The 12,600-nt window shown below is 39.3% G+C and overlaps 1 protein-coding gene across 5 annotated transcripts in view; it reads left to right on the top strand.

Moving 5' to 3' along the window:
• Patj (PATJ crumbs cell polarity complex component) overlaps nt 1–12,600 on the top strand; it is a 302,434-nt gene that overhangs the window by 58,949 nt on the left and 230,885 nt on the right. For all 5 annotated transcript variants that reach the window (XM_038332714.1, XM_038332713.1, XM_038332717.1 and 2 more), the window contains one exon: nt 3,340–3,474. In XM_038332714.1, the coding sequence (XP_038188642.1) occupies nt 3,340–3,474 (135 nt within the window). The remainder of the gene's footprint in view (nt 1–3,339; nt 3,475–12,600) is intronic.

Genomic DNA, 12,600 nt, shown 5'->3' with positions numbered 1-12,600 from the left:
GGGCAGAATCAGGAGAACTCCACTGCTCATTAGCTTTGTCACTTTCAGTAGGACCTGGGAAATGCATATTGAACAAGCATCAGAAAGCGTGGTAAGGAGCGTGTCTGCACACGATCAGTCATCTGCTGCACCCACTCCCGCCATCTCAGCATTTTCTGCTCTGCCTAAGAACTCACTGTACGGAAGGGATGGACAACTAGAAGACAGATGAAAGGGTTGATTTGTTTGACTGCTAAATTCAGATGGGACAGGTAATTAAACAGTTATGCTCCTGCAGAGAAGACTGCAGCAGTGGAACATGACATCCCAGAAACCCAGCTGCACTCCATTTAGATTCAGAACTAATATTAGGTAGATTTCCCCTAGATTGACAGATTTTGTAAACATCATTTCTGGTTCATCATGATTGAAGATGAAGCATGTATTTTGTTTGCAGATTAAGTTTTCTAGAGAGCTTATGGCGTGTACAGATACCTGAAAAAAATAGCGTAAAAGAGAGCCAGGGATGACATGAACGCGTCTGTTCTGATCCTCTCCTTTCTTGTCTTCAGTGTCCCATGGAGGTAGGGGACGGAATCCACTAGTTGAATAGATCAGTACTTGGAGGGGGCTGGAAGGGATGTCAGCAATATTTCCCTTGTTTTATCTTTTTTATTCTTTTACCTTTGATGGGGTATGTAGTACAGGTCTCTATTGTATGGACAACATTTTTTAATATATAGTGAAATTTGGGTAGTTATTTCCACATAGAAATAATCACATCATCTACTCATTTGCTTACATAGAAGATTTAACAGTTACCCCTTCTACAAAGCCCCCAGCAGACTGTTCATAGAATTAACTCATTTTATCTTTCAGCTGTCACCTCACAGGCCTCTTTGTCTCCTTTGCCTACCTGGCCAGATTTGCGAACTGACCTCCACCTCCTGTGTTCCTATATTGGGACCCAGAGTGTCTCCTTACAGCACTTGCTGGAATTAGTACACACTTGCTTACCACTAGCAGTCGTACTTGGTTTCATTCTTTGCATTCTTTACTGGGTAGGCTTGTTTGAATCATGCTACCTGTTGGCTGGTTGGTCGTTCACTCTGACATTGGTGATATTATTTGTGAAGGCCAAGGCTGTTCCCTTTCATTTACCTTGCATTTCTTGTTGCACAATGCCTTACATGCAGTATACAGCCTAGAAGTATAACCTAGATCTGTGGTAGGTTGGTGATGTAACAGTTTCTAGCCCCCAGAAAGAGAATGAGAACATCCTAGTTTGCAACATTTACTGATATCTGTGGCATACATACTCTGTCCTGGCCAGCTCTCAGCTGCCAAATGGCATCACTGATCACTGAATTGGAAAGCTTCTCGCAAGTATCACTTCATTGTCACACAGGCTCCTCTGCAGGGCAAGGACCTGTCCCAGCTGTGCTTGACAACTAAACAAACCAACTATTCCATCTACTACTTTGCCTCAATTGTCCACCCAATTGGTATTCTCTGAGGTGTTGAAATATTTATATCTTACAGATATACATCACCTCGGGGAAATAAAATAATAAAATATAATAAATAATTAGAAAGTTATGACTTTGAGTACTTATTACATTTATTTTTAATATGATTTAATTGCAACTTTATACAACGTAATTTGAAGGCTACATTCAACAGCTGGCTTTCAGAATTTCTGGAAATTGAATAATCTGCTTTCATAATCTTATGCAAGATAGTTCCAGTACCCCAGGGGAGATGGTCTCTGAGAGACACAACTCTGTTTCATGATATATGGCTCACAACGGAAAGGAAGGCAGTGCCCATGGATTGGTTGGGAAACTTTTTACAGAAACATTTATCTGAGAGTCTTGGCTTCACCTCTGCTGAATGAACTATGGAAGCGACCCAGCTCCTACCTTCGTAGACGTGATTTGATAGTGACTACACAAGAGAGTGGTGTGGCAGTCATGAGAAATCACAGGACGGAGAGTAGTAGTAGGAAACAATCCAGCTCTTCATGTAGGGTGCTAGAAGAGAGATTGGTGGTTAAAAGTAATTCTTTTTTGGAAAGCTAGTCTGGGGACTATAGGTCTAGTCCCTTGTGCCTGTTGTAAACTATTAGTCAGCTGAACTGCATGCCACTTCCCATCTATCCGCATGGCTGTCATTTGATGAAAGTGGAGGCTGAAGCAAGTCCTATGCAACTCTGGGTGCTTAGAACAGAAAAGTAAAGGGAGGCAGCAATTCAGGGACGAAGGGACAACAGGGAAAGTGGGGATGTATTGCAACCTGTAGAGGATTATCTCCTTATGCAGAATAGTTAGAGGTGGCCCTGCTGTGTAGATAAGAAGACTGTTGACCAAGAGAATGTAAAACATTGCATAGTGTTTACCACCTTTGAATTTAGGCAGCTATGGTGAATGTCCCAGAATTTTATAGCCAACCAAGGTGAATGCAGCTAAGATACTCATCTTCCTGACACTGAGTCTTTCAACAATGACTCATGCTATAGCCCACAAGAGCCCTTCAAATCGAATAGAAGCAATCCCAGAGTAGAAATGATTGTCTTCCCCAAAATCAGTAATGCTCACATAGCATCCAATGCATCATCTTCAGTGCCTGACACTGTTCTGGGCAATCAAGAAAATAGAATTGTTTGTGGGTGTGCTGGTACCCACCTATACACTTGAGAGGTAAAGACCAGAGGATTGTGAATTGAAGCCATCTTGTGTTACATGGAACCCTATGTTAAAACAAAACAAACAAACAAGAACTGGAGCTACAGCTCAGTTGTAAAAGTTCTTGCCTACCATTTCCAAAGCTCTGAGTTTGATCCCTGCATCAGGAAACAGAGAGAAAGAAGAGAATTATAAACAGTGTGCTTGTGCTAAGATGGAGATGTGTTCAGTATAGTCCTGACCTCACTTGGACGTTCACTAACGGAATTCTTGAAGGTTTCATTATTTTGGTAGTAAAGTGTAAGTGGAGGTTAATTAGGAAATGAAGGGGAGTTGGGATGTCTTGGGATGGGGAACACCATAGAACGGTGACACACAGCATGTATACTGGGGACTCTAGGAAGTGTGGGGAACCTGGAACTAGGACTTGAAGGCAGGCTCTTTTGGTTGCTTTTTGTCTCCATTCTCAGAAACTGAAGGGAAGCGCTGGAGAATAGGAAAAACAATGGTTTTGTAACTTCACTTTCTGTTTCTTTTCCCTGTTTTGTCATTTAGAATTTTAGTTATTGGTTCTAAGAGGTGGGGTTTCAATATCTAAATGACACCTAACTGGGGGTTGATTAATAGCTGTCCTGTCCCTGTTGTGTTTGATGTCATTGCTCTGTGCTTCCTGCAGCTGCTGCCTATCCACACTCTGAGACTTGGTGTGGAAGTGGATTCTTTTGATGGACACCATTATATCTCTTCAGTTGTTCCTGGTGGTCCAGTGGATTCCCTGAATCTCCTACAGCCGGAAGATGAGCTTCTTGAGGTAAAACATGAAAGAGAAGAAAATACATGGCAATAATTTTAAGTTCTAGGAAAATGTGTTCACCAGTTGACAATGTCACCAATGCCAATGTAATGAGAGCCATTTATAATGAGAAATACCAACAGCTTACTAGTTAACACACAAAGTATATACCACATTTTAAATGTACTTTTCTCTAGTTGTTAAGGCCTTTGAGCATCATTTTAAATGTTTGTCTAAAGGATTGTCATAAAAGTTTGAGATATATATATATATATATATATATATATATATATATGAGTGTTACCTGCATGTATTTATGTGCACTATGTACGTGCCTAATGCCTTTGAATGTCAGAATAGGGCTGTGGGTGCTGGGGTCCTCTACAAAATCAATGGCTACTCTTAACAGTCTTGCCACCTTTCCAGCCCCATGGTCTCTGATTCTTGTTGGCAACATGTAGTTATATTTATTTTCAGGTCTGTTGGTTATTTCTGTAAGAATTATTAGGGTTGAACAACTTCAGGCTTGCATGTAGCTTTAAGATTATTCCCTTGGGATTTCCCTCTTGGTAATGCTGACTCCCATGGTCTCTTTTAGGCTACCAATTGTCTTGTCAGCCTAAAGCAGATTTAGGGCAGAACTCTTTGTCATCAGAGCAATTTTTATACAACTCTGTGTATATAGGTATAAAATAAATATAGAAATTTACTGATAATAAATCACAACTTTATTTTAAAATTCTTTGGCACACACGTATTTTTGTCACTTATTAAAAATGGATGCTGTTTTGCATACTGAGATGGACATGCTTGCTGGCTTTCAGATAAAGAACAAGATTTCATATAAATCTTGTCTGACTCTGAAATGGCAGGAGCAGAGCATCTTCAGTGTTTTACAGATCTGATCAACATTTGGAATTTATAATTGTCAATATGAGTATGTTGTTTTGTCTAAATACATAGAAAAAATGGCAGATTTTTAGGACTATTTCAGAAATTGTTAAAAATTCTCTTTATCCCAAGCCAAATTTCATTTAACAATTTTTTAATGCTCAAGTCAACAGCCCAAACAGTAATTTAAAAATCAAACATTTTAATGTAATATGATGTCAACATGTACTAATTTGACATTTACAGGCTGGGGAATGATGGCAGGAAAATAATTAAACCATTGTATTTTAGGCCTGTGTACCTCCAATCCCCATTTTAGGTGGTGTGGGGAATGAAATTTGGACCTCTAATATGTTAGGCGAGTGTTCAGCCCACTGAGCTATATCCATAGCTAAAACTTTACATTTCTTCCTCTTCTTTTTTTTTTTTTTTTTTTTTTTAACAAACAAAAAATGAGTTCATTACTCATAGTCTTTACACATCCCAGTCAAACGGGGAGGGCACAAGACTTCCATGATACAAAGAACAAGCAAGCATAATTACGTTTTTACATTCAGAACACCTGGTAATCATGCCCTAAGTGAAAATATCCTATTGACTGGCCTTTGAAGAGTAAGGCATCCAGTAGCCACACCCTTGGTCAAATGTCTTCTTGGTCATCCTTGAAGAGCAAGGATAGGTCTGAACTCTCTGACCTTTAGTCAAGATGGAACACACTCAAAACTGTGAGCTTCTATATACCTGGTTTAAATAAAAACATAAATTTGACATGCATGTCAGCCAGTGTATGTGTATTTGCTATTTTTCCCTTTTGTTAACAGTTATCTGACAAGCAACTTGATATATGATGCTTTTCAGCTCCCATTGCTTTTAATTGATTTTTATTGAGCTCTGCATTTTTCTCTGCTCCACTCCCTGCCTCTCCGCTCCCCCCTTTCACCCTCCCCCAAGGTCCCCATGCTTCCAGTTTACTCAGGAGATCTGGTCTTTTAATACTTTCTACTTTCTATGTAGATTAGATCTATGTAAGTCTCTCTTAGTGTCCTCATTGTTGTCTGAGTTCTCTGGGATTGTGATTTGTAGGCTGATTTTCTTTGCTTTATGTTTAAAAACCACCTATGAGTGAGTACATGTGATAATTGTCTTTCTGTGTCTGGGATACCTCACTCAAAATGTTTTCTAGCTCCATCCATTTGCCTGCAAAATTCAAGATGTCGTTAGTTTTTTCTGCTGTGTAGTACTCCATTGTGTAAATGTACCACATTTTTTCCTTATCCATTCTACTGTTGAGGGGCATTTAGGTTGTTTCCAGGTTCTGGCTATGACAAACAAAGCTTCTATGAACATAGTTGAGCCCATGTCCTTGTGGCACGATTGAGCATCCTTTGGATAATATACCCAAAAGTGGTATTACTGGGTCTTGAGGAAGGTTGTTTCCTAATTTTCTGAGAAATTGCCACACTGACATCCAAATGGGTCTGTACCAGCTTGCATTCCCACCAGCAATGCTAAAGTGTTCCCTTTTCCCCACAACCTCTCCAGCATAAGTTGTCATCAGTGTTTTTGATCTTGGCCATTCTGACAGGCGTAAGATGGAGTCTCAGAGTTGTTTTGATTTACATTTCTCTGATGGCTAAGGATGTTGAACGTTTCCTTATGTGTCTTTTAGCCATTTTAGATTCCTCTGTTGAGAGTTCTCTGTTTAGTTCTGTATTCCATTTTCTTTTTATTGGATTATTTGCTCTTTTGGTGTCCAATTTCTTGAGTTCTTTATATATTTTGGAGATCATACCTCTGTCTAATGTGGGGTTAGTGAAGATCTTTTCCCATTCTGTAGGCTGTCGTTTTGTCTTGTTGACTGTGTCCTTTGCTTTACAGAAGTTTTTCAGTTTCAGGAGGTCCCATTTATTAACTGCTTCTCTCAGTGTCTGTGCTGCTGGGGTTATGTTTAGGAAGTGGTTCCCTGTGTCAAGTGTATTTCCCCAAAACTTTACATTTCTATAATTAAAAACAGTGTGATTAATAACAGCACAGTTTCCATTCTGAGCCACTGTTTTAAGCGATATTTGTTAGGATTGTGTTATGGTGGCATGCATAGTCCAGTGCATGTTGTTGATGTGGGAGGGTCTTTTGTGTTCATTAATAAAGAAACTGCCTTGGCCCATTTATTAGGCCCGCCCTTAGGTGGGTGGAATAGACAGAACAGGAAGAAGGAAGTGAGGTAGATGGCTTAGTCAAATTGCCCCACCTCTCCTCTCTGAGAGAGTCGCCATGAAGCCTGCCACCAGGACAGACGTGCTGAATCTTTCCCGGTAAGACACCACTCGTGGTGTTACACAGATTATTAGATATGGGTTAGTCAAGATGTGAGTAAGAGGCTGAAATTAATGGGCCAGGCAGTGTTTAAAAGAATACAGTTTCCATGTAATTATTTCGGGTTTTAAGCTAGCTGTGCGGGAGCCCGGCGGGCAGGAAGCCTGCCCACAGCCCCTCACTACATGTTGTATGTTCACAGCCAAGGCCACAGTGAGCTCCTGTGATGGACAAGTACTGCCAGGAAAAAAAAAGACTCATTATAGGTTCAATTTTTAAATTAATTTGTGCTTATTGTGCATTCTGAAACTCTTTACTATTGATATAGAAATACATTAATTACACATATAGGGTTGGATCTACAGTTTAAAAATCTGGTGTCTTCTTGAGAGATTTAAATATTAGTTAATGGTAGATCTACCACTAACATAGCACACAAAACTAACATTTTTTAGAAATAAGAGACGGTGACACTGACTTTCCCAGCTTCCTACTGAACTAGTGACCGAATAATATCTTTGCTCGTGTTTCCTCTCATTTCATTTTCTGTTCCCTCTATCACTCTACTTCCTGTGTCCCTCAAAGAGATAACGAGAATGGTAGCTTAAATCCAGCCTGAGCCATATGACAAAGTACTGTCTCAGGGAGCCAGATGATCCACAAGAAGCCCTAGTGTGTTAGTTTCTTTTCTCATTGTCATGATAAATTCTCCAGCAAGAAGCATTTTAGGGAATAAGGTTTATTACGGCTTACAGTTTGAGGGGGTACAGTCCATCACGGTGGGACAGCTCTGGTGCAGGAGCATGAGACAGCTGCCCACTTTGCACCTGCAGTCAAGGAAGCACCAATGGGACAGGAAATGAGGGTAGGTTAGGAAGTCTCAATGTCCATAACTAGTGACCCACTTCCTCCAGTGAGATCCCACCTCTTAAAGGTTCTAGAACCTCCAAACACCCCTACCGTCTGGAGGCCAAGTATTCAAACACAGAAACCTATGGCAAATAGTTCACATTCAAACTAAAGGGGTGGATTTAATAAATTGACTTGGTAGTCCTGGTTCCTGATTTTAGAAATTTTTCAGATTTTGTTTGATCAAAGTGAAATGATAAGATGACACACAGGTTGTCTGCCCCTGCAGTTAGTAGTTGTCACCTACCTAAAGCAGTGTGCTGTGAGAAATGCTGAGTTGAATTTTTGAATGATATTAACGGTTATAATCTTCTGTCTTAAATATGGGAGGATGTAGTGATATTTCATTTGTGAAAAAATGATATTTCATTTGTGATAAAGCTTGCCTGAATATCAGAGTGCAGAGCTAAGCCACTAGTTAGCCAGACAGTGGTGGCACACACCTTTAATCACATCACTGGGAGGCAGAGGCAGATGGATCTCTGTGAATTCAAGGCCACATTGGACTACACAAAATTTATCTAGTCCAAAAGAGAAACAGCCAGGTGGCTCACATCTTTAATCCCAGTACTTGGGATCATATGCCTTTAAGCCCAGCACCAGGGAGGTGGGGACAGGAAGGAATAGGGCTGGGTGATGAGAGGAATATAAGGCTAGAGGAGACAGGAGATGCAGTTTGAGGATTTCACAGAGACAGGATTGCCTCTTCGGTCTAAGCATTGATAGAAGTAGGTACTCTCTAGTGATTGGCTTCTCTGCTTCTCTGATCCTTCAACTTTCACCTCTGATAATTGACTCTAAGTTTTTATTATTAAGACAAATTAGAATTCATGCTACAGGAAGACAAGGTTTTAGAATCCTATTGTAAGATGTAGTAAATTACTTGGCCACTTATGTATCAATCTATCTATCTATCTATCTATCTATCTATCTATCTATCTATCTATCTATCTATCTATCTATCTATTTATCTATGTTGGAAATTGAACCTTGTGTTGCTAGGCATGTACTCTGTCAGTGAACTTATTTTTTAATACCAACTCTTATTGATTTATTATTTTTGTCTTTTTTCAATTATAAACCTTATTATTTAAAAAAACTTGCAAATTAAGAGTTATACACAGAAATTAACCAGTCTCAAGGTCAACAAATTCCTGTACAGTTAGAAGCTGTGTAGCTTCACATTGAATTTTGCAATTTCTCTATTGAATACATTTTTATGTACTTATCCATTACCACAAACTAAAAACCCATGACAGAGTTAGAATTAGAAAAACAATTAACTTTATATTCTCTTTTATGACTCATGTCTATTCTCTCCATTTGGTCCTTTCTCGTGTCTTAGTATGTGTCCCTTTCTGTTATTTTTTCTATATGTTATCATGTACCTACATGTAAGTCTTTAAAAAATCTATATACATGTATTATTGTCTAGATCTCACATATCGGGGAGAACATCCATTCTTTTTCTTTCTGAGATTGTGTGATCTTATTTAATATCATCCATTTAAATCCATTCATTTTCCTGCAAATTTTATGATTACATTTTTTTTCTTTAGAGCTGAATAGCATTCCATCTAATATATGCACTTGCTCTTCTTATCCATCTACCTGTTGTTGGGCAACTATGTTCTATTTCTGTGCTATAGTGAATAAAGTAGTAGTGGTCATAGAATTGCAAATATCTCTTCGGCAGGGTATTTGTCCAGGAATGAAATAGTGGGGTTATATGGTAGTTCAGTTTTACTTTGGAGAATCCTCCAAACTGATTTCTACAATGGAGAATTAACTTGTTTCCCCATCAAAGTGAATAACCCACATCCTCTTTAACAGTTGTTAGAAATGTTGAAGATACTCATTCTGTAGTTTTCGTTTCCCTGATGACTGGGGATGGTGGATGCTTTAAAAACAGTCACTGTCCGTCATGCTTCTTTTTTTTTTAAAGTATCTATTCATTTGTACTGATTAGCAATTTCCTTGGCTTTTAATTTCTACAATTCTTTGTAAAGTCTGTATTATTAGCCCCTTGTCTGAAGAGTAGCTGGTAACGATGTTCTCCCATTTCTAGGCTCTGTTTGCACTCCTGTTTATTTCCTTTGCTTTCCATAAGCCTTTGACTTTGATGCCATCCCTTTTGTTGACATGCTATTGGTGTTCTATTCAAAAGTTCTTCCCTAACCCAATATCTTAAATGCTCCTATGTTTTCTCCTAGACATTTCTGTGTTTCATATTTAAGATTAAAGTCTTTGGTTATTTTGAATTGATTTTTGTACAGGGTGAAAATTAAGTGTCTAATTTCATTCTTTTGTGGTTAGAAATGAAGTTTTGGCAGCACCATTTGTTGAATAGACTATACCTATTAATGGCTATGTTGTTTTGATAAGAGAGGATGTTCTATGTTATTTACGTCAGGTTGAACATATCCATCTCCTCAAATATTCATCATTCTTTATGGGGAAAAGTAGTTATTTTTAGATCACTGAAGGTAGTGGTCTTGCGCTGCATTTGGAAGATTTATGTTATAAATTTTACTGCATAACTGAGGCTTTATTTCTGGTCTTAAGATCATGTCTATTCTGATTGGCAAGGCATGGTCATAGCTTTGAGACAATCTGTGGAGTGGAGAACATTGCTGTGAAATGTAATTATTAGTTATTGAGAAACGAGCTATTTGGGAGACACAGATGGAATAAAATCGGGTTAGTTAATTTAGGTTAGTTCTAGGTGGACAGGTGTAGCCAGCTAAGTTTACCAATGAATACTTTTTCATGTGGAAGTCACTGACCCAGAATATAAAGCACTTGATGTGTGGTGTTAGAGCAGTGTTGAATGTGTTAGAATAGATCAGGCATAGTGTGGCTCCACCCTCACCCCGTCAACAGATATCTTTGTTCTCCAGCTGGAGTTAGACTACCCTGGGCATCTACATCGAAAACCAGAGTGCCATAAAAGGAGTGTACAGACTTTGGAAGTGGAGAGTATAATGACTTTTTTACCTTAGCACACAGAGGTACATGATTTTGTAGACCTGGTCTATTTTCTTCTCGTTCATTTGTTTTAACTTGCTCTTGTACATGGGAGGCAAGTGTCCTGCTCTGAGTGTTATTCATAGCCTCAATAGTTTGACATATAAAGTATAGATTTCAGTTTAAAAAAAGTTGAGACACAGGCCTAGATTGCTAGATTGAATAGCAGAGACGTGCCTTGGGCCCTTGGGTTCTGGATTTGTCACAGGCCTGCATGTGTCCCTGAGCATGCATTTAACATATTGAAAACTTGATTTCTTCACCTTCCTCCACTTGTGAGGAAGTCTAAAAAACTTGTGAGGGTCTAAAATGCTGCCTTCGATGTAAACTGTAAGGCTTCTGTCGCAAGGAGGATTGACTGTTGTCAGTTCAGCAGACGCGTTAACAAGCTCATGTGTAAAGTCAGTGCTCGGCAAGCCTCTGCTCACTTGTGCATTTTCTAATCAACAAATTGACATCTTTATGACTTGATGGTACTTAAAGATTTCAGATTGAAGGACTGTTGGAGATTGTGAAGTCTGAAATAAAATCGGCTTCTGAGTAAGTGAGTATAGACATACAGATCTTTGAAGTTGACCACATAAACTTTTGGTTAGTTTCTCCCATCCCCTCTCCTTCTCTTGCCCTTTCTCCTTCCTCTTCATTTTTCTTCCTCCCACCCTCAATGTGTTTAATGTACTTCTTAGTGCTTAAAACCAGAAACACAAATATGCTTGGGGTTAGAGGACCATGCCAGGTCTCAGCCCAGAACAGCTATTTACAGCAGCCATAAATCCCTTAGCTAGGAGTTGGTAATGGGAATAGGACCAGTCTTTTTAGCAGTAGGTAGTGAAAAGGACTACCAGGCACTGCTATAATAAGTGGAGACAATTCAAATGAATAAATAATGAACTAAATAAATATTTAAAGGTACTCTGAGATAGAAACCTGAAAAGTGACTTTCTAATTTGTTGAAGCACAAACTAATAATTGTATCTAGGTAGAGTTACTATTTCCATTTTGTCTCTTTTCGTATTTGATAGAGGCTACTGTTTGGCTAACTCTAGAACTTTCTGTGCTTATTTCATGGGCTGGCACTGTGAATATGATGTGAGCAGTGATAGCTTCCTGCCCTTTCTGCATAGAGGTTGGCTTGAATTCTTCCATGGAAGACTGCTCACTTCTGGGGTGGCTGTTCCCTACACTCCTTCATACTCACGATGACCTGAGAGGTGGAAAGGCAAAGCGAGGTTGGGATTCTCTGTGGGGGTTTTTGTTGTTACTGTTTTTAGAATGTGTCTAAATAATTAAGAGACAGGATGATGTGTCCGGATTGATGGCTCTAAGTGTTGGATGTGTCACAAACTAGAGAGTGGTTCCTAGGGATCACTTATTCCAGCCACTACCCACTGATGTAAGGGTTGATAGGGTACTTCCAGCAACGCAGCATCCTCTGTTATCCCTGGCACAGTGGCAGAAAGGGTGCCCCTGTATAGCCAGTTCTGCCTGTTATCTGAGCATTAGTGCTCACCTTTGAGAGACTGATGTCACAGTAGAAATACCACTAAGAGTAAATTGCTGCCAATTCCTCTTAGGAAGGCAGAAGAGATCCAAAGAGACTATTGTTGGCTGGAGTGTGTTCCTTCTTCTTCAGCTTTTAGGAATAGCAGACAGGTCACTCTCAGTGACTTGCAGATAGAACTGAGAGAACTTTGAGCTAAAACCACATGTAAGAATAGCAATACACTCAAATCTAGGTTTCTAAATCTTCTTTGCTCCAAAATATTATTATGTATCAATATGTATATATGTGTGTGTGTGTGTGTGTGTGTGTGTGTGTGTGTGTGTGTGTGTGTGGTGTTTGGTGATAGGAATTAATCATTAACAAGATAGACATCCCTTTGAGAGGTAGGGAACACTCATGTGAACTAACTTGGGCACTGAACACTTCTGTGATATTGTACTAGCTCAGCGTAGGGGAATGGAAGTGGTGTTAGAGACACCCATCTCTTCCCATAGAAGCAT

Source organism: Arvicola amphibius, chromosome 6, assembly GCF_903992535.2.
Source record: "Arvicola amphibius chromosome 6, mArvAmp1.2, whole genome shotgun sequence".
Taxonomy (NCBI): Eukaryota; Metazoa; Chordata; class Mammalia; order Rodentia; family Cricetidae; genus Arvicola; species Arvicola amphibius.
The sequence above is the reverse complement of the archived record's forward strand: the minus strand, read 5'-3'. Positions and strand labels throughout refer to the sequence as shown.